Below are 19,660 nucleotides of genomic sequence, written 5' to 3'. Positions count from 1 at the left end.
TTCCAGTTAGGATCGTCAGTATCATCGTATTGATTGGTTCTTTATCAACTTAAATTTATCTAGAAACTCGATCACCCAAAAATTTTCGCTAACCTGCGCGCCCTATGCGCTGCAAGTAAGACCAATCTATCACAGGATTGCATGTTTCACAGCTAGATCTTTCCGGGTCTATTTTTTTTGTCAAGAATAAACTTTTGCAATATGTAGTGAAAATAGTTTTTATAAAGTCTCGACGAATGTTCAAAGAGTCATAGTGGTTTGCATTGTCATAATCAGCAGGCAAGCGAAAAATCAGTTCAGTTTGTCGCAAGTTTAACAATAAGACTAACGTATTGTGATTGAAGTAAGTGTATTAAAGTCGTGGTGCATTGTAGATGTTGCATTTTTTAAATTTATGTGCTGTACTAAATTTTTTAATGTCATTGGTGTTGTTGCAACACAATTTTAGCAATAATTTTTTTTGCGTGTTTTCTGTTTGCAATATTTAGTGGAATAATCTATATAACTAGCCGAAGTCCAGTGAAAGAATCCACTGAATCTCTCATCGAGTCCATATGATGGGTGCCAAATAAAAACATAGAACACAGTAATTTGAATTTTTAAAAGTCACAATTTGCATTATTCTATATCTATAACCGCTGAAACAAAACGTCCAAAAAATTAGCATGTGCAGCAATAAAAAAATAAAAGAGAAAAAATGCACTGGGATGTTCATTATACAGAACGTTTAAAAATATAAGCAGGTCCAACAACAAAATAAAAATAAAATAAAAATGCAAAAGGTCTAACATTATCGAAGGTGTATGACTTTATAGAAAATCTCCACCTTACAACTCAAAGATTGCGTATACTCAATATATCTAAGATAAGTATCATATTAGTCCAAGAGTATAGAAAGTATTGAGGTGCAAATATTTCAAATTCAATATCTCAAAAAAAGACTAAAATTTATCTCAGTGAATCATGTTAGCAGAATTATGTGCCATTACAAGTATTTAAACAATCGGTCATAACGCCTTATCATTTTTTGATAAATCTGAGATTAACTTGGTTCCAATGACAACAACATTAAAAAGTCAAGATATGGAAATAATCAGAGAAGTCCACGAGAAAGGCAAAAAAAATTTTTTAAAAACGACTTTTTTGGTTTCTTGTGCCTACCTGGTATATCAAAACTTTTTACCATAAAGTGATAGATCTATTACAAAAAACAAAGCACTTTTGTGCTCTATAAATGAAAGTGATAAATGTATGCAACTCCCCCCCCCCCCCCCCCCCCCACCCCCCCTCTATAAATCAAAGATTACCTATTATATGAAAACCTGGTTGTTGTAGATTTTCACTCTTTAGTGACATTTTTAACTCTGCTTGTATATACTCATTTTAGCAATATAAAATAGAAAAACAATTTAAATGTATCACATTTTATAGTGCCTTATACTTCACGCCATCACAAGTTTAAGGCAAGAAATTCTCGCGAGAAGGAATGTTCGCGTAACAATTTTATGACTGTCTGTAGACTTAACTGCAACGAAACAAGACAAACGGAGTGCGTAAACCAATAATATCATAGCAAAGTCTTCTATTCGGAACGTTTTCATCTGAAAAATTTCTTTTCAGGCTTTTAAATCCAACTAAACAAGACAGTTGGAGTGTGTATAAGAAAAAAAACATGACACACAAGAGCAACGAAAAAAATAGGGAAGAAAATCAAGCCTTAGTTTAACAAAACAAGAGAGAGTGCGCATAACGAAAGGGATCATAAACTAATCTTGGATTTTCTCCACAGGGGAAATGCCACGGGACTGACACAGGCTTACTACTAGTAGTACCGTCTTCCGCATCTCTACTATTCCCGCTTTTTGGCACGTGTTGAAAAAAATAACGTCTCCCTAATAATCTCGCCTGCGTAGTAAATTCGCCTTCAATTTTAAGGTTAAAACGTCAATCCCACTAGCGGGAATAACAGAGTAAATAAGGTAGGCATAAATTGCCAAAACAACCTAATGTAATGTGTATGGATTGCTTCTAGAAAAAGGAATTTTCTTTAAAATGTTTCGCGCAGCCCTTCTTCAGAAATTCAATTGTTATTATGTGTGTATGGATGCTCCTTGACCTCGGACTTCTCTCCTAAATGTTTTGTATAGACATACCTTGATAAAACAACCGATTTTCAGATTGCTTTTAGAAACGGGAATTCTCTTCAAAATGTATGATGTATGTACTGATGTATGTGTAAGAACTGCTTCTTTACCTGGGATTGTATCGCATAGGCATAATTTTCTAAAACAACTGAATCTCATATATTATACAATTTATGTTATCTCATACATACAACGACTAAGTAAATAGCAGTAAGAACAATATCAAACATGAAAATTATATAGTGTGACCATGTCTGTGGTATTAGGTTTGGTTCATCTATTGGAGATAAACTATAATGTTTCAATTTAATGTCAATAAAGCTGCAGTTGTTAATTATTTATGTATTTTTAACACGTGACTCTTAAAGCCACGTGTGACGAATGTGATGTAGATGTATACTTTTTAGATGCTTCGGCAGTACAGAAAATATTTTGTTCATATAAGACACGTTTTCATGAGTTCCTTTTTACATAGTCATAAGAAAAAAAAAGAGATAGTCTGGTGAATCGCGCGGCTCTATTGTTTATGTTTTTGTTAGCAGAATATACCTCGTACCCAGTGCTTTGACTGCACGCTCGTGTTGAAAAATGGCGCATTTAAGTGGTTAGTTACTGTAAACAACATAGGATTAACAAACATTTAAACAGAATTATTTTCAACATGCCTGGCGAAAATTGCTCTATATACGGTTGCACAGTTTCACGAAGGGCTAAATATAAAGGTCTATCTATTTTTAAAGTTCCTGCTGGTGAGAATCAATTTGAAAAGTCGTGGAGAGAAAAGTTAGTTGATGTTGTGATAGAGATAGGGAAGTTGATCATGCTCTAAGGGATAGAATTCAAAGAAAGAAAATATATATTTGTGAAAAGCACTTTAGCGAAGATCAAATGAATCGTAACCACTCTAGCAGAACCACACTTGTTCTCGGTGCTATCCCCACAATAAACCTTCCTATCAAAAGTTTTCCTTCATCCTCCACATCTTCTAAGCCTCGTCAATCAGCACAATCAATTTTGCAGAAAAAAATTGAACCAGTGGAAAATGTCATTACTGATCAGTACAAGTCATTTAGCTACTGATTTTATTTCTAAAACTCAGTTATTGAAATTAGTCGGTTGGAGTTTTACCTATACAAGTGATTGTGCTTCTTTTGCCTGTCATGATGCTATCCACTCAGTTCCAAAGTATGAGATATATGTTGATGATAATCTTGTTTTTACTGTTCGTGTTTTATTATGGTCTGTTCCTGCTAAACACGACATTTATTCTCAATCACTAAAACTTATTACAATCACATATTTAACAAGGTTGGAAAATAAAGAATTAAAGGAAGAGTTAAAGAAAATGCAAGATGAAATTTCCACTTGTGCAGTTCCAGTCCAAAGAAATCTTGGTAATGATTTCATAAAAATTATGTCAACAACTAATCGCAAGATACCACCATTCATGAAATTTTTTTGGGAAGAGCAGCAGAAATATTTATCATCATCGAAAACTGGTGTTCGCTATCATCCTATGATCATTCCTTACTGCTTGGGTTTAGCTGCAAAATTCCCTGCCTTTTATGATGAGATTCGTGTTGACGATAAGAAAGACAGTGGTTTCTTGGTACTCCCTAGTAGACGTCGTTTAAGGGACTATAAGAACTATATTCGTCCAAAGCAAGGTTTTAACAAAGACGTTATCCAGGAATTGTGTAATATGGTCTCCAAATTCCAACCACATGAGAAATATGCAATATTATTAATGGATGAAATGAAAATTCAAGAAAGTCTTGTGTGGGATAAGCATAATGGTGATCTTATCGGTTTTGTTGACCTTGGTGATATTGATCTAAATTATGTTGTTGAAAAAGGTTGATGAAATTGCATCTCATGTCTTAGTTTTTCTTGTGAGAAACATTGTAAATCCTTTAAAATTTTCATTTGCAAATTTTGCTACTACCAATGTCACATCAATTCAATTGTTTCCTCTCTTTTGGAAAGCGGTTGGCATACTGGAGGAAAAATGTGACATAAAAGTTGTTGGTGTCACAAGTGATGGAGCATCTCCAAACCGACGAATGTACCATATGCACCTAAACATGACCCGTGTAGCTGACATTAATGCAGGAGTGGACGTAACATACCGCACTTTGAATGTTATGGCGGATGAGGAACGGTACATCTACTTTATCTCAGATCCACCACACTTAATTAAAACAGCCCGCAATTGCCTGAGTAATTCTCTTGCAGAAAGATGTTCCAGAAGTATGTGGAATGATGGAAGTTATATCACCCGGAACCATATTTCAAAGTTATTCCTTGATGACTTAGACTGTGGATTACATCTTGTTCCTAAAATAACAAATGACCACATCAAACTCACACCATATTCAGTCATGAATGTACGTCTGGCAGCACAAGTGTTAAGCGAATCTGTCTTTAACGCTCTTAAATTGTATGGACCACCAGAAGCTAATGCAACTGCCAAATATTGTAATATGTTCGACCAATTTCTTGACTGTCTTAACGTCAAGAATACCAAAGAAGCAGCAATTAAACGTAAACCATTTCTTAAACCTTACACATCTGTTGATGATGAAAGATTCTTATGGTTGACCGAAACATTTCTAGGATATTTCAAAACATGGAAGGATTCAATTGCTGATAGGCCTGGTAATTTTACGGATAATGCTAGAGCAAATATGTTTTTTCACGGCAAACCTACCAAGGAATCAAAATCACTGTCCATTCTACTGTTGAATTAATCCAGTATTTAATTAATAATGGAGTTCCATATGTACTGACAGAAAGATTTTGTCAAGATCCCCTTGAAAACTACTTTGGTTGTCAATGTACAATTGGTCATAGGAAAGATAACCCATCAATCCGTGATTTTGGTTATAACGACAACACAATTAGAACACAAAAGATTTTCCAACCCATAGCTGGTAACTGTCATGAAATTGATATTGGAGCAATTAAACACACTTGGAAGAAAGAAGAAACTAAAAACGGTTATTTTTATAGCCCCACATTTATAAAAAACATTAAATTGGCTTAATAAGCAAGAACAAGCACTGTATTTCTGCTTAACACAAACATTAATAAAAAATATTTTGAAATACCTTAAAACCTATATACACTACCTGGACCTTTTTGTAGACTTCCATAATTATTTATTATACCATGTGCCAAAATAATATTGTTTTAAAATTTGTTGCTATAAAAATAGCAGTTGTAACAGGTTTATAGTCACTGTTCTGGACTCTTAGTGTCAATGTCCATCTGAAAGATTGCTTGAAGATTTCTTGATTTCAGTGCGTAGAGATCGAGCTTTTTTCTGTTTTGATGCAATTTTGTGCAGCTCACATTTATCTTTCACAAATGAAAAAACACGAACACGAACATAAAGCATGATGAGATGCTCAAGTAAGTTCATTGCTAATTCTTTTGTGACTTTTTCGGTTGAGTGTGATGTTATTTTGTTGTAATTACAAAGCACAACAGGGTACTCAAGCAGGTCTGAAACAATTTTCTTACTATCAATTGTATGGTGAAAATTAGCACGAACTTCAAGTTCTGCACAACAAAAAATTCTGAAAACATCATCGGTTACTGACCATAACCCTCCTCTGTCCTTCATATTTACTAAATCAGAATTTTTATCGTCTTCCACAAGACATGACTTTCCAGCTAATAAGATGTCCAAACTTTGAACTCCAAGCATACTTCTTGATTTTTTTGATCTCCTAATGCGACGATATAGGGTACTAAATACATAACCACTTAGATATTTAATTATGTTTCTTTCTTTGAGTGAAAAATTCACATGGGAAGAAAATTCTACAGTGTTTTCTTTTACAGTTGAATTAGTGAGATGAGCAAGTACGTGATTAGCCACTTCAAAACCAAGGAGAATAGAGCTTCGATTTGATAAATTTCTGAAAACAATATTTTCATACACAGATTTATAGAAGGCCGGATAAAACTTTTCAGCATCGCCTTTAAAACTACCAATCACATCTCTGACAAAACTATAGGAAAAGTTTGTATCGTTGTTTGTAATAACATAATTGACAAATTCATTTCTGGTCTTCTCACTATAGCATTCATCTTTAGAAAGTTTACTTGCACTTAATTGGGTGTACTTCTTAAAGTATAACGGATGGAGCTTGGTTTCAGCAGTAGTGAGGCTGTCGTCATTTAACTGGTTTTGTGGCTGACGATGTTTCGCATTTCGGTGTCTTGTGTGAGTCCCCGTTGTGTTTTGCATGTTTTGGAGCATATATCACAGGAAAAACAGCTTTCAGAAGGGTCGTCAACTATTTCTTCAAAAATTTCGGATAATTCTTTAGTTAAATCACGATTTTTCTCTAATAAATCTTCATCAATAACAGCCAAGATTGCATCAAAATCATCTTCACCAAAGAAATCCTCCCCATGGGCAGCCATTATTGATAATTCCGTGCGGTCTTAAACTGGCCACCCCGATTTAAGAAACATATCTGCTTGTGAACAATAGGAACACAATATGGACGGCCCGGAATTACCAGACCATCTCTTTTTCTTATGACTATGCTTTTTACGAGATATATTACATGGTCCACCGAGCCGGATAGTTTTGATATCATTTATACGTTATTTATTAAATTATTTATTATATTAAAAAAGGAAAGAAGACGTGGTTGTGTGTGTTAGAAGAAACAGAGTATTATTTATTTTGAACGTATTATAAACAAACATGTTGCCTTTGGAAAAGAAGTTAAGAATAAGAAACACGTTAGTAAAAGTTATCGAAAATTACTTACGAGAAGAAATAAAACCTTGTTATGAACATTATCAAGAAGAAAAACTTACGTTATTGCAAACGTTGAACACTACCATAGAGAGCAAACTTGGAAAATTTTTAAGTATTACGGAAGAGATTTCCGAAATTATTGAAGAGGAAGATCAATTAATAAAAGATGCTCAAGAAAGTAGTGACTTTGAAGTACGGGTAAGAAATGAACTGCTAATACTTGATCGTTTCCTAAAATCAAAACAAGATAGAAGTGACACAGTCAGTACGAGGTCAGTTAGTGCTTCAAGCTCTATTAAACTGCCAAAAATTGAAATAAAAAAATTTGATGGCGATCCAACTAATTGGTTTTCATTTATTGATTCTTTTGAAACAGCAGTTGACAAAAACGATCACATGTCTAATGTTGAAAAAATGAATTATTTGTTAGGATTTGTTGTTAAAGATGCTGCATCTACGATAAGCGGTTTAAAACTGAGTAATGATGATTATGAGATTGCTTTAAATTTGTTAAAAGATCGCTTCGGAGATCCGCAAATGATAATTTCAGGACATATGAATAAACTATTAAACTTGGAGCCTGTCATGGCTATTTCTGACGTTCGTAATTTACGCCAATTGTTCGATATAACTGAGGCGCAAGTGCGTAGTTTACAATCTTTAGGAGTTGAATCTCAAAACTTTGGCTCAATGCTTATACCTGTGTTATTGCAAAAACTGCCAGGAGAATTGCGTCTGATTATTAGTCGCCAACTTGGAAAAAACGCATGAAAAGTAAGCGAGGTTATGCAAGCTTTTAAAACTGAATTAGAAGCGCGAGAAAAAGTTTCAACCGGTCAGGACGAAAGCCCTTGTTTTTCTGGTGCTTCCCTTTATGTTGGAAATCGACGGAATTTCGATGCGAAAGAAAGAAAATGTGCTTTTTGTGAAAACCCAGGGCACAAACCGCAATTTTGCTCTATTGTTTCCAAACCGACTGCGCGCTCTTCCATTTTAAAAAGGAAAGGATTATGCTTTTTATGTCTACAGTCAGGTCATGAAGCAAGACACTGCACAGATGGAAATGTTTTAAATGTAAGGGACGTCATCATGTGTCTATTTGCAATAAGGGTAATCGAGACCAGGATAGCAATGATCAGAATGAAGGTGAGGGAACTTCAAATAACGTGGCGAATACTGAATGTGATTTTAACGCAGTTTTGTTACAAACTGCGTCTGCGGAAATTTTTTCTGATGATAAAAACTGTCACAGGTTTAGAATTTTGTTTGATAGTGGCAGTCAAATGTCATACATTTCTCCGCAAGCGGCGGAAAAATTAAAATTGAAAACAATCGACAAAAAACAAATGTGTCTTAAAACGTTTGGAGGAACTAAACAAAACTAAACTTTGGACATGGTTAGATTTACCGTTAAAACGAAAAATGACGAAGAAAATATTACGGTAAACGCGTTCGTATCCGAAATATGCTATCCTTTGACAAACCAAAACATCGAGGGTGCAAAATCTAACTACCCTTTTCTGTGTCGTCTCGATTTAGCAGACAGTAATCCAAAAAATCAACCATTAAGTGTGGATATTTTGATTGGCGGGGATTATTATTGGTCCTTTATGAAAAACGACATGAAACGTAGCACCAAAGGTGGGCCCACAGCAATTTCATCAAAACTGGGATATATTTTAAGTGGCGGAGTCATGAGTACTAAATTGGATACTTCAGTGAACATTGTTAATACTCATGTTTTAAAAGTGCAAAATGAGTTGAGTGAAGATAAAACACTTGAAGACTTGGTTCAGGGATTTTGGAACATCGAGACTATGGGAATTAAAAAATCAGAAGAAAACGAGATTTCGGATCATGGTATTGAAGCAGGTGTGACATTTAAAAAAGATCGTTATGAGGTCAAGCTACCCATAAAAGATCACGATCTGCTTGAAGATAACTATGATCTTTCAAAACAAAGATTAACAAGAAAGCCGGGCGGCTAAAGAACTGTGGAACCTACCGCAAAATTCGATTGAAGGAATAGCGCTTTAAATGCAAGTAAAGGCCGACCTCCACTTGCCCGCGCGTACGCAAGCGCAGAAACTTTGTACGTGCGCGCGTGAAAATTACTAACACTAAAAATTGACAGGTGAAGTACTTAAATACACATATTACCACTGTGAGTAACAGTTTTTTTTTTCGTGGAAAATAGTTTCACTTCAAATATAACTATAAAAACCTAATATAAAATCTCAGCTACAAATTTCAAAATAGAAAGGTGCCATTACAAAATTATGGCATCTATGAATGTTTAACACAGGAGTCATGCAGAGACGGATACACCGTTTCGTTTAGCAAAAAAATGTGAACAAAAGAAGTAGTCATTATCAAAACACTACACAGTAAAAACAAAACTCTTGATACTATCAAAGTATCTGACACAGCGTGGTACATGTACAATAAAATATAGTCATAAAGTATCATGCGTTGTGGTATAAATTACAACAGCATGTCACAACAACGTAGAAAGATATACACCTGTATTATATCTATATAAAAAAATTAAAAAATGTTAACAGAATCAAGATATGAATTCCTATTAGGTTGGATCTTAGGTCACTCATCATTTTTGTCCATTTCAACATCAATATTCTCTTTGTTGTTTAAGTCGACATCAGACGGAAGTTTTTCGTCAATTTTGTTTTTCTCATTGGGTTGATGAATGGAAACAACTCTTTCTTCATCAACATCATACTTTATTTTCACAAGAGTGCTTAACATCGCTTTCACAAGTTTCAATTTTTATGAGGATGGCACATTGTAAAACTTTTCAACGATTTCAAATTTAGTGTTACATGGGAATTTCTCTTTTGTTGCGTTGTCTTTAAATGAAAATGACAACTTCCGAGTAGACACACATTCCTCTGACGACATGACATGGTCACATTTAGTACATTCAATTATGTCTTCAGTATCAGTAGAAGACACTGCACCGTTACAATTAGTGCATAATAATTTTGTGTTAAACGACTTCATATCGATAGAGGACACTTTTCCTAATATTTCTTTCTGTACATCATTGACAACAATCTTAGCATTGATATCAATGTCTTCGTTTTCGCAAACTGTTATCTCTGTCTGTTCAGTTGTCTTTAAGAATCGTCGTGATTTGAACTTATGAACCATTGCATTTGTTATTTCATAGCACATATCCTCCTCCACTTCCTTGGTTAAATCTCCGTAAAAAGTAACATGGTGGATAGATCCTGTGTTATCATACATCACAGTTTTACGATATTTCAAATTTTTATCATTATGAGTAGCACTTTCTATTTCGGACATGTTTGCAACAACTCCTTTCAAATGAACTCTTTCATAGAGAGCGGATTCGTTAAGAATATCACTAATGGATTTAAAGGTATATTCCAGACTTGTTTTGTCAAACTTTAGTTCAGCTTTTCTGACAGATGAATAGTCTGTTACAAGAATATCTTCAATGGAAAACTTGATTTTTTTTCATCACACACCCAGATGAATTTTCTTGAATGGTTTTCAACAGTTCACGTTTTTCCGGACTGAAACATACAGCCCGGCGAACATCTTCTTCTGCGTGAAAAGTGAAATCAAAATACTTTCTCTTGTTCTTCGAGGTTTTGATGGGTGATAGCCCAGTGATGTAACCACTGACAGTAGACGCTTCTAAAGAGAAGGAATTTACGTTTAGGGGCAATGTTTCTATTAATGGATCGATATTTCGAACTAGTGAGATCTCTGTATGTAACTAGAATAAAAGTTTGAATTTAATTGTATTGACTGTCGCCAAGTAATATATAGCAACATAAACTACACAGATATTCCCGTTTATGGCTAAAATCTGTGAAATCGATGTTGGATCGAGTAGATTAAATTCATGAATACAAGTTTGCTTAAATAAGTTAAGTTGAAAAAAAAAATTTTACCTGCTTCTAAATTACTTTTTTTTGGATTTGATGGTAGTTGTTCTAAAAAGAGATTTATTCATTTACAAATTCAGAAATTAAAAATACTCGATTTCAATATTTAAAAAGTAGGCAGTCATTTAGAAAGTTAACAAAACGTATGGTGCATTATCTTACTTTTTGATGACATAACTACTTGTTTCTTTATTTGAATTCCACCTTTGTTTTTTGAGAGAGTCTAAAGTCAGAATAACTGTTATACCAAATATATACAAAAAGAAAATACACAAAACATGAGGTCAGACTGAATGTTTGAGAAAAATCATGAGAATGTCAGGAAAGTTTAGCAAGTCAAGCGGGTGCCACAAAATGTAACACAGTATAGCATACAAAATATTGATAAAATTTAGTGCAGAGATAATATGACAGCATCATGATCAGAATAATACAATGATACAACATTGGAAATGGGATTATCAAAATGATTGTTCAATACATATACATGGTCAATGATGCCACCTGATATATGAGTTGGTTCCTGTGCAAGTTGACTTTCAGATTCGGAATCTTCTTCTGTTTCTAAATTAATAACGATTTCCTCTTCATGGTCAAGGTTTAATAACTCTAATGGGAAATTGTCCAGGTTAATGCTAATATCTTTGTACAAGTTATTATTCAATTTTAAAAATAACAATGCATGTTCAATATTTGCTGGGGAAACTGATTCAAAATAAACCTGACCATTGAAAATCTTTTTCTTTTTCAACTTTACGAGGAGTAAACCAGAAGTGTCCGGCGGACATGGCAATGAATTAAATGTCTCACTTACTGAAACGGGAATATTGCAAATTGCCCCTTTGCGTTTAGGCATTTGGCCTTTCGACATTATGACAACCTTTTTGAAAAGTAACCGCCTTGATATCAGGGCAGTCTCTAGTCTATTTAGTCTTGATATCTCAATAGGAATATCAATAACAGCTAACTTGTTGAACACTGCTTGACATGGAATTTTATTTTTCGACACTTTTGAAGAACATGTGAAACAAATATATTTTTTGCCATCTGAACTAACTACATTTGTGTTAAGATTGTCTACATGGCTGTTTTTGTGGTCTTGAAAAACCTTGACAGATCTGCGATATAAACACCTATTACATATAACACAAATGTGGACAGGGCCAAGTTGTATTTTTCGTCTAAACCTTTTTATGCAATCGTGAGGTGATGCAGGTTTCTTTCCATGGGGTGAAGTCATCGCATGGGCAGTGTTCTTGCAAGACGCAGATGACGCTTTCGTTTTAGTATTTTATTTCGCAATATTTTTTGAGATACATGCACTTTTTTGTTTCATACGTTGAGCACTTTTGCATTTAGCATCAGAAGCACGTTTCCTTGAAATTTGTCTTTCAGATCTGGGCTTTGGTACAATTTTACTTTTGTCACTTGCAGAATATCCATTATTATCCACTGTTATGAACTGAAGTTCGTACTGGATCTGACTAGATGAACTTTTAGAATAAGCTTCAAAAATGTACGAAGTAACTTGCACAACATCAGGAAATTTTAATACAATTGCAGAGCCTGTTGCAGAAGGCATACCTGTCTTATCTCGACTATGAGAGTCTAACAAATAGTAATGGCGTTTGTTTGGAATAACAGCAAAAGTGTACCCACTTACGAAAATTAATATTCCTGTGAAATTATTGCAACTAGCTATGTATGTTATGAATAAATTCAGTTTGTGAATTAGAGCCATTGTGAAGAAATCCAAAGAAATCTGCTGTGAAATCAAGGCTTATAGTTAAATGTTGTATTGTAATAAATTTTGGCAGTTCCGCAGCAGAGAGGAAGTCCAGACTATATTGCTGTTTATACAACGTGTCACCTTGCTCCAATATATATTCCAAGTCGTTGCATGTCCATCGACTTACTGCTTTGAGAGTTGAAAAGCATATACTGAAGAGAGATATACAAGAGCATTGTATCCCCCTAGTATTTCCAAACTTTTCGTGACCCTGGTGAAATGATGCCTGAATACATTTCATAATTGCATAAGGACCTGGATTTAACTCTATGTCGCCAGAAGCAAACAGTAGAATTTTTAGCAAAGTATGACAAAAGATATAAAAGAGAAGGCATGTTCGCGGCAACAGTGACATATGAATGCCAAGGAGAACTTCAAATAACAGGCAGTAGAATATATAAAACGTTTAATAATCAACTTTCTTTACACACTGCACACGATCCTGGCAGCAATGCTGTGAAAGTCAGGAAATTCAAGGTGGCTCGAGATTTGTGCACAGCTTTTGAAAAACGTGCGAACAAGATGACGCGACAAAGTCTCTGAATAATCAGCCAATCATGGGTCAAAGAATGAGAAAATTCGCTATCGTGCGACGGTACTTAAAAATGTCTTTTACAACCGAACCAACTGCGTGTATGACGCGCATAGTAATAGGTACAGAATACTGAAAAGATCAGGAAAGTTGTTAAAACTAAGCGGACATAGAATCTTGCACGCCGCTCATTTTAGAAACTGTGTGTTCCACAGTTAAAAAACATGATTAAAATTTTCAAAAACAAAAGCGAATTGTTGAAACAATACGATAACATTATTCGAGAACAAGAAAGTTGTCAAATAATTAAAAAGGCACCAGATGAACACGTTGTAGGACACACCCATTTTTTGCCGCATAAGCCAGTGATACGGGAAGAAAAAACAACTACGAAGGTGCGCATGGTTTTTGATGGGAGTGCAAAAAAATGGTCCTTCTTAAAACGATTGTATGGAACCTGGCCCCTCCATAGCCACGCCTTTGTTCGATGTTTTAGCCAGATTTCGAGCCAACAACATAGCTTTTATTGCTGATATAGAAAAAGCTTTTCTACAAATATCCTTGTTTCCAGGCCATCGAGACTATGTAAGATTTTTGTGGTTTAAGAACATTGATACTATAGACTTTGACAATTTTGATAATAACGTTTTAGAGGAATGGCGAATTTGTAGAGTTTTATTTGGTTTAACAGCCTCGCTATTTTTGCTGAACGCAACGTTTTCGAAAAATATTAAAAATTATGATGACATTGATCCTAAATTTACCGAACGATTTTTAAATTCTTTACATGTCGATGATTTAAATGGCGGCTCTACAAATGTTGACGAAGGGTTTACGTTTTATTGTAAAGTTAAAGATCGTTTAGCAGAAGCAAGTTTTAATATGTGTAAATTTCAGTCCAATGCTCCAAAACTTGAAGCTCTCGTTAACGAACGTTACAAAGGGCCTCTTGAGGTAAACCATGAAGGCAACACAACAAAAGTTTTGGGATTACAGTGGCTTAAAGATAGTGATAAAATTGGGTTTAATTTTAAGAAGATAAAGCAGAAATTTCATGCGAAGCCCGATACAACGAAACGCAACGTATTACAAGCAATAGCGTCAATTTTTGATCCACTTGGCTTGATAAATCCTGTTATCGTTAAAATGAAAACCTTTTTTCAAGATTTATGTATTAAGAATGTAAAGTGGGATTCTCCTTTATCGGCAGAACACTTAGAGATATGGTCAGGTATTGTGCAAGAGTTACACGAAGTCCCCTCTATTCAAATTGATAGAAATTATTGTTATAATGATGAGAACGATCCGTATAAGTCTGTCCAATTACATGGTTTTAGTGACGCGTCTAAAGCAGCAAACGGATGTTGTGTTTATATTCGATTTGAAACAGAATCCGGTAAGATTAAAACTGCTTTGGTATCGAGTAAATCGCGTGTTGCTCCAATTAAGTCACAAACCATACCTCGCTTAAAATTATTGGGAGCTTTAATGTTAGCAAGACTGTTGGATACAGTCTCCCGTGCTTTAAACAATGTTTATCCAATCGAACGTATATTTGCGTGGATTGATTCTAGTGTTGTGTATTCTTGGATTAAAAACAGTGATAAAATTTATAAACCTTTCGTACAAAATAGATTGACTGAGATAAGAAGATTATTTGATGTAAAATGCTTGAAATTAGTTGGCACTAATGATAATCCTGCCGATATTTGTTCCAGAGGTTCTTCGCCATTAAAGCTCTCCACTAGGAGTCTCTGGTTTGAGGGTCCAGGTTTTCTAACTTTACCAGAAAACGAGTGGCCGCGTCTGCAAGTTGGAGACAAGTTCTTGCCGGAGTCTTCCTGTGCAGAGAAACTTTCATTGAATGTTAATACAGAGTTCACGTGTTTAAAAAGTGACTCTGATGTAGTTAATGATCCTTGTTTATCTGAGATCAGTAAAGTTGATAATTATAATAGTTTTAAAAAATTGGTGCGCGTTACGGCGTATGTATTACGATTTATAAGAAGATGTAAAGAAGAAAAGAAGAGAAATGAAAAGAAGACTACTAACACATTATTACTAACAAAAAGGGAGTGGCCCGAAGATTTGTCGGTGGAAGAGATTAAGTTTGCGAAATTCAAGTGGTCAAAATTGTTTCAGTGGGAGGTCCAGAATAACAAGAATTTTGAAGTAGAAAAAGTGAAACTTGGTCTTTTTAAGGATGACGATGGAGTTCTGCGATGTAAAGGTCGTGTACAAAATTCACCTTTACCATACGACACTCGGCATCCAGTGTTTTTACCTACACAATGTGAGCTTCTGCCTCTTATTGTTTCGGATTCACATCGTGCTGTTGGTCATAATGGACCACGTGACACTCTTTGTCACGTGCGTAAACAATTTTGGATACCGCGTCTCAGACAAGTTGTAAGAAATTTATTACCTGTACATTGTATAAAAGATATGAAAGTAAATACTTACCCAAGTACTTCTGCGTTTGTCGTTCAACTTTGCCTTTACAAATATTGCAATCGATTATGCAGGTCCGTTGTATATACGAGATATTTATTCACGTTCTGATGTACATAAAGCGTGGATTTGTTTGATTACTCGTGCTAGCAGTAGAGCTGTTTATTTGAATATTAGTACTGATTTGTCTGCTTCAGCTTTAATGTTTAACACGTTTTGTAAATAAAAATGTAGCTCCGAAAGTTATCAACTCAGACAATGGTTCTAACTTCATTAGTAAAGAAGTTCAACATTTTGCATCATCGCATGGCATTAAGTGTTGTTTTAATATTGAAGCTGCGTCCTGGCAGGGTGGATATTTCGAAAGGCCGTTATTTGAAAAAAGTACTTTTAAAACTTTAGTTGATTATGAAGAGATATTGACTATTTTGTCAGCAATTGAACGCATACTTAATAACCGTCCCTTGGCGTTTATTTACTACGATGTTAACGAAAGTCCATTAACTCCGAATCATAATTAATATACGGAAAAAACGTTAGTATCGATTATGAAGAATACGATGGCGAAAAAAGTGACGATTTGACAGTTCGCGCGAAGTACATAAAAACTGTGCTCGATCATTTTTGGAAACGTTGGTTAAATGAATACGTTGTCGATTTATGCGAATTTCACAAACAGAAGAAGAAAAAGCTACAGTCCTCTTACGAAATTAAAGTAAACGATGTTGTTCTTATACACGATGATGTTAGAGCAAAATGGAAGATAGGTAGAGTAAGGAAATTGTTGAAAAGCAAGGACGCTCGTATACGTGCAGCAAAGGTATTAGTCACAACTAACAACAATCATAAACGATAATTACACGCACTTTGAACAAACTTTATCCTGTTTAACAGTCTGATCGCGACTACGAGAATGACAAGGAAGATAACGACGAAATTAAAATTGACTTTGTAAACGAAGATGACATCATCGCTTTTGGTGGGGAGTGTTAATTTTTTATATATTTTTAACACGTGACTCTTAAAGCCACGTGTGACCAATGTGATGTATACCTTTTAGATGCTTCGGCAGTAGAGAAAATATTTTGTCGATATAAGACACGTTTTCATGAGTTCCTGTTCATGAGATATTACACTTATCACCTTGTGTTTGACGTTCCTGTTGTGTCACTACTAAAGATAAACTCACATGATGTTTCCGCTTTCTTAAAAAATGTTACCTCATTCCCGAACGCATTATGCAATCTTGCTTTAGCCAATCGATTGTTTGCTCCTTTGACCTCCAAATTTCATTGTTTTTGTTGTTCTTCGTAATCCAATCCCAAAAGTTCCACAATGTAAGCAGTCTTCAAAAAATCCAAAAGAACATTAGCACTTGCTTCGGTAGTATATTTCACGAAACCTTCGTAGCTGCTTTCCTGTGGTGATGTTTTTTGCTATTTACAGAAGATGCATTCTCTCTTCGCAAGCAATGAAACTGAAATTAATATAGGAACTGTAATTATAATCAAATCATATAATGACTTTAAAAAACAATTATTTAATGGTTAATCAGATCCTTTTATTTATAATAAAGGCAAGAGTTACCTGTAATTGATTTATCCCTGATACTTTTACGTTGGGCAACTGTTCCCTGCTCTTCTTTGAACTTTGACAACCTTTGGGAATTGGTGTAATTCTGATAACAGGATCTGTGTTAGCCAAATTTTGAGTTATCTGGTAGATTATTAGCATCATAGAGTCTAACAGATGATCGTTTCTCGTCGGTGAAGCGGTCCATGCAGTCTAAGCAAATAATTAATGATACTTCAAAGATACGTACAAATGACAGACCAAAGATTTTACTAGCGTAATATTAGAAAGTGTACAAAAAGAAACTTAAATAAAAATAAATCTTTTTATTTACCTGCCATGATTTTACTAAGAACGCAGTAACCGGTAGAATCCTTATATCTGCTCGCACGAATTACAGAATTATATAATTATTGCCTGTTCTTTTTTGCCTCATTTGTACAGTTTTTTTTTTGCGTTTCTTTTTTACTGGGCTATCCATGATGATACCAATATAAGCAAGAAGTGCAAGATATTATAGTTGTGATTATTAGTATTGATTGAAGAACTTTTATACCTCCATAGGTAAGCCACCACAAGTTAAATTTTCTGTTAATGTTGTTGTTTTCTTCTTGTTGTGCTACCATTATGAAAAATTTGTCCTTACAAGCGCTTTAGTCGTGCCCAAACTGCGCTGTATGAGTCGGTAATACAATTCTTTTTATTCTAACTTTTCTTTAAAATGTGAAAGAATGAAACTTTTCAAAAATATTAAGAAGCTTCAAATTGTCTCTTCTTCGTTCGTGCATGATGTTATGATAAAGTGAATTCAAATTGTTCTTTATATTGTATAGTTTAAAATAATTTATATCGTATCGTTTTAAATCAATTTAAAAATTGAATGAAAAGCCCTTGCAGGCTAAAAGATTTCGGATTTTTATTCGCGTATAATTTTGTTTTCTATACCTCTCGAGTTCGTCAGTAGCCTATTGTGCACAGAACTTCTACAGTGTTGTTCCGTCATTTTAAATAAATAGGTATTATCCCATGGTATTATCTTGGATTTGGAAAATGCTTCATCAAGTGCGTGAGATACAGGCTAGAACAAGTCAATGCGTTACTGTTAGCGGGCAAAGCAAGGGTCATAAGTTTAAGTAGCCCAAAGCGGTAAAAAAGCGCAAGCCGATCAGACTTCACTATCAGATGCTCGTGAGAAACATTTCGTGTGATCGCAGCGACCAGACGAAAGAGTAGGATCCAATCCTATTCCCGCGCAGTTTGCCAGGCGCCCACCAAACAAATTGCTAGAATTTTTTCAGGTTTAAATTTTTGATTTATTTCGATCTGTTTTTAAAATTATTTTTTTGTTATTATTATATCTTTAAACATTTATAGTGTATTTATTTGTTTTATATTTTTTTTAGAAATAGTAGCTAGCTGGGGCCCTGCGTCAGTCGCCGGATGTGGCCCTACAGAATAACTGCATTAGCACCTTTTTTTGTTGGTCACTCCATGAAATATGTTTTCTCAACAATACACAACCGTAACGCAAATCATCGTAAATCTTTAAAGTTTTTAAATTATATCAGGAATTAAGGTCTCTCCAAATGTACAAAAAGTAATCTGTGTAAATTAATACTTCACAATACTGCGCTGCACTTAACATCCATAAGAAAGAAACGACAACGTTTTAGCGTATCAATTTATAGACCATTCACAGGCAAAGAAGAGAGAGCGATCGTTATCAATGGATGGAAAGCAGTTGGAATTCTTTATGCAATGAAGATGGGAGCTAAAAATATACCCTCTTTAGATCCATTTCGAAAAAATATTTCCGTTGATGGCATCCTCCAACACAACTGATGCTTCGAACTTCGAAGTGTCGAATTGTCTGATTGAAAGCTTCGTTAACGATAGGGAATACGATCCTGGATCTGAATGGGGAGATAAAGAAGACGATGTTGATTTCTGCAGAAATTCTTTTGCATGTTTTAATGATAAGTGGATTAAATGAACAAAGAAAACTTATATTAAAAATATTTAATTCCTTATATTAATCTCTTCATTTCACCCGTTATTCAAAAATTAAAAATAACAAAAAAATAACAAAAAATTTAAAACCTCTTCCGCGAAATTAAATAACTGCGAAAATTTTCGAGAATCACCTTCCGCGAATACCATTTTGCCCATCAGCGAAATTAAATGCTCGCGAAAATTTGTACCCTTAACTTCTTTACTTTACTTTGTACTTAAGGTATGCAAGAAAATATACTCAATGGCATTTGCAATGTTATTTAACTTTGCTTAAAAAATTTATTCGTAGCTTAACGCTAGTGTGTGTTTGTTGGTTTTTCGAAATTTTCTTGATCAGCATTGCGTCGATTATACGTATTTTTTTGTCCATCATTTTGATTTTGCAAGACATTAGTTTGCCGATTGCTCGTTTATTATGGTAAAAAAACAGACTGTAAC

The 19,660-nt window shown here is 34.5% G+C and overlaps 3 protein-coding genes across 3 annotated transcripts; 2 read left to right on the top strand and 1 right to left on the bottom strand.

The window, feature by feature from the left end:
* Positions 1–2,279: 2,279 nt before the first annotated feature.
* Positions 2,280–6,594, bottom strand: LOC130654366 (uncharacterized). Its single transcript, XM_057456930.1, has 2 exons — positions 5,276–6,594; positions 2,280–4,481 (listed from the first exon to the last, which is right to left on the bottom strand). Exon 1 carries the CDS (start codon positions 6,412–6,414, stop codon positions 5,404–5,406), a length of 1,011 nt encoding a protein of 336 aa, XP_057312913.1. The 5' UTR covers positions 6,415–6,594; the 3' UTR covers positions 2,280–4,481; positions 5,276–5,403.
* A 276-nt stretch (positions 6,595–6,870) lies between these two features.
* Positions 6,871–7,698, top strand: LOC130653788 (uncharacterized). The gene has a single exon (XM_057456300.1). It carries the CDS (start codon positions 6,871–6,873, stop codon positions 7,696–7,698), a length of 828 nt encoding a protein of 275 aa, XP_057312283.1.
* A 5,938-nt stretch (positions 7,699–13,636) lies between these two features.
* LOC130653787 (uncharacterized) lies at positions 13,637–16,630 on the top strand. The gene is made up of 5 exons (XM_057456299.1): positions 13,637–15,653; positions 15,712–15,813; positions 15,872–16,067; positions 16,178–16,457; positions 16,532–16,630. The coding sequence occupies exons 1-5, from the start codon at positions 13,637–13,639 to the stop codon at positions 16,628–16,630; spliced, it is 2,694 nt and encodes an 897-aa protein (XP_057312282.1).
* Positions 16,631–19,660: the final 3,030 nt, after the last annotated feature.

Source organism: Hydractinia symbiolongicarpus, chromosome 8, assembly GCF_029227915.1.
Source record: "Hydractinia symbiolongicarpus strain clone_291-10 chromosome 8, HSymV2.1, whole genome shotgun sequence".
NCBI lineage: Eukaryota > Metazoa > Cnidaria > Hydrozoa > Anthoathecata > Hydractiniidae > Hydractinia > Hydractinia symbiolongicarpus.
This window is presented reverse-complemented; position numbering and strand designations above follow the sequence as displayed.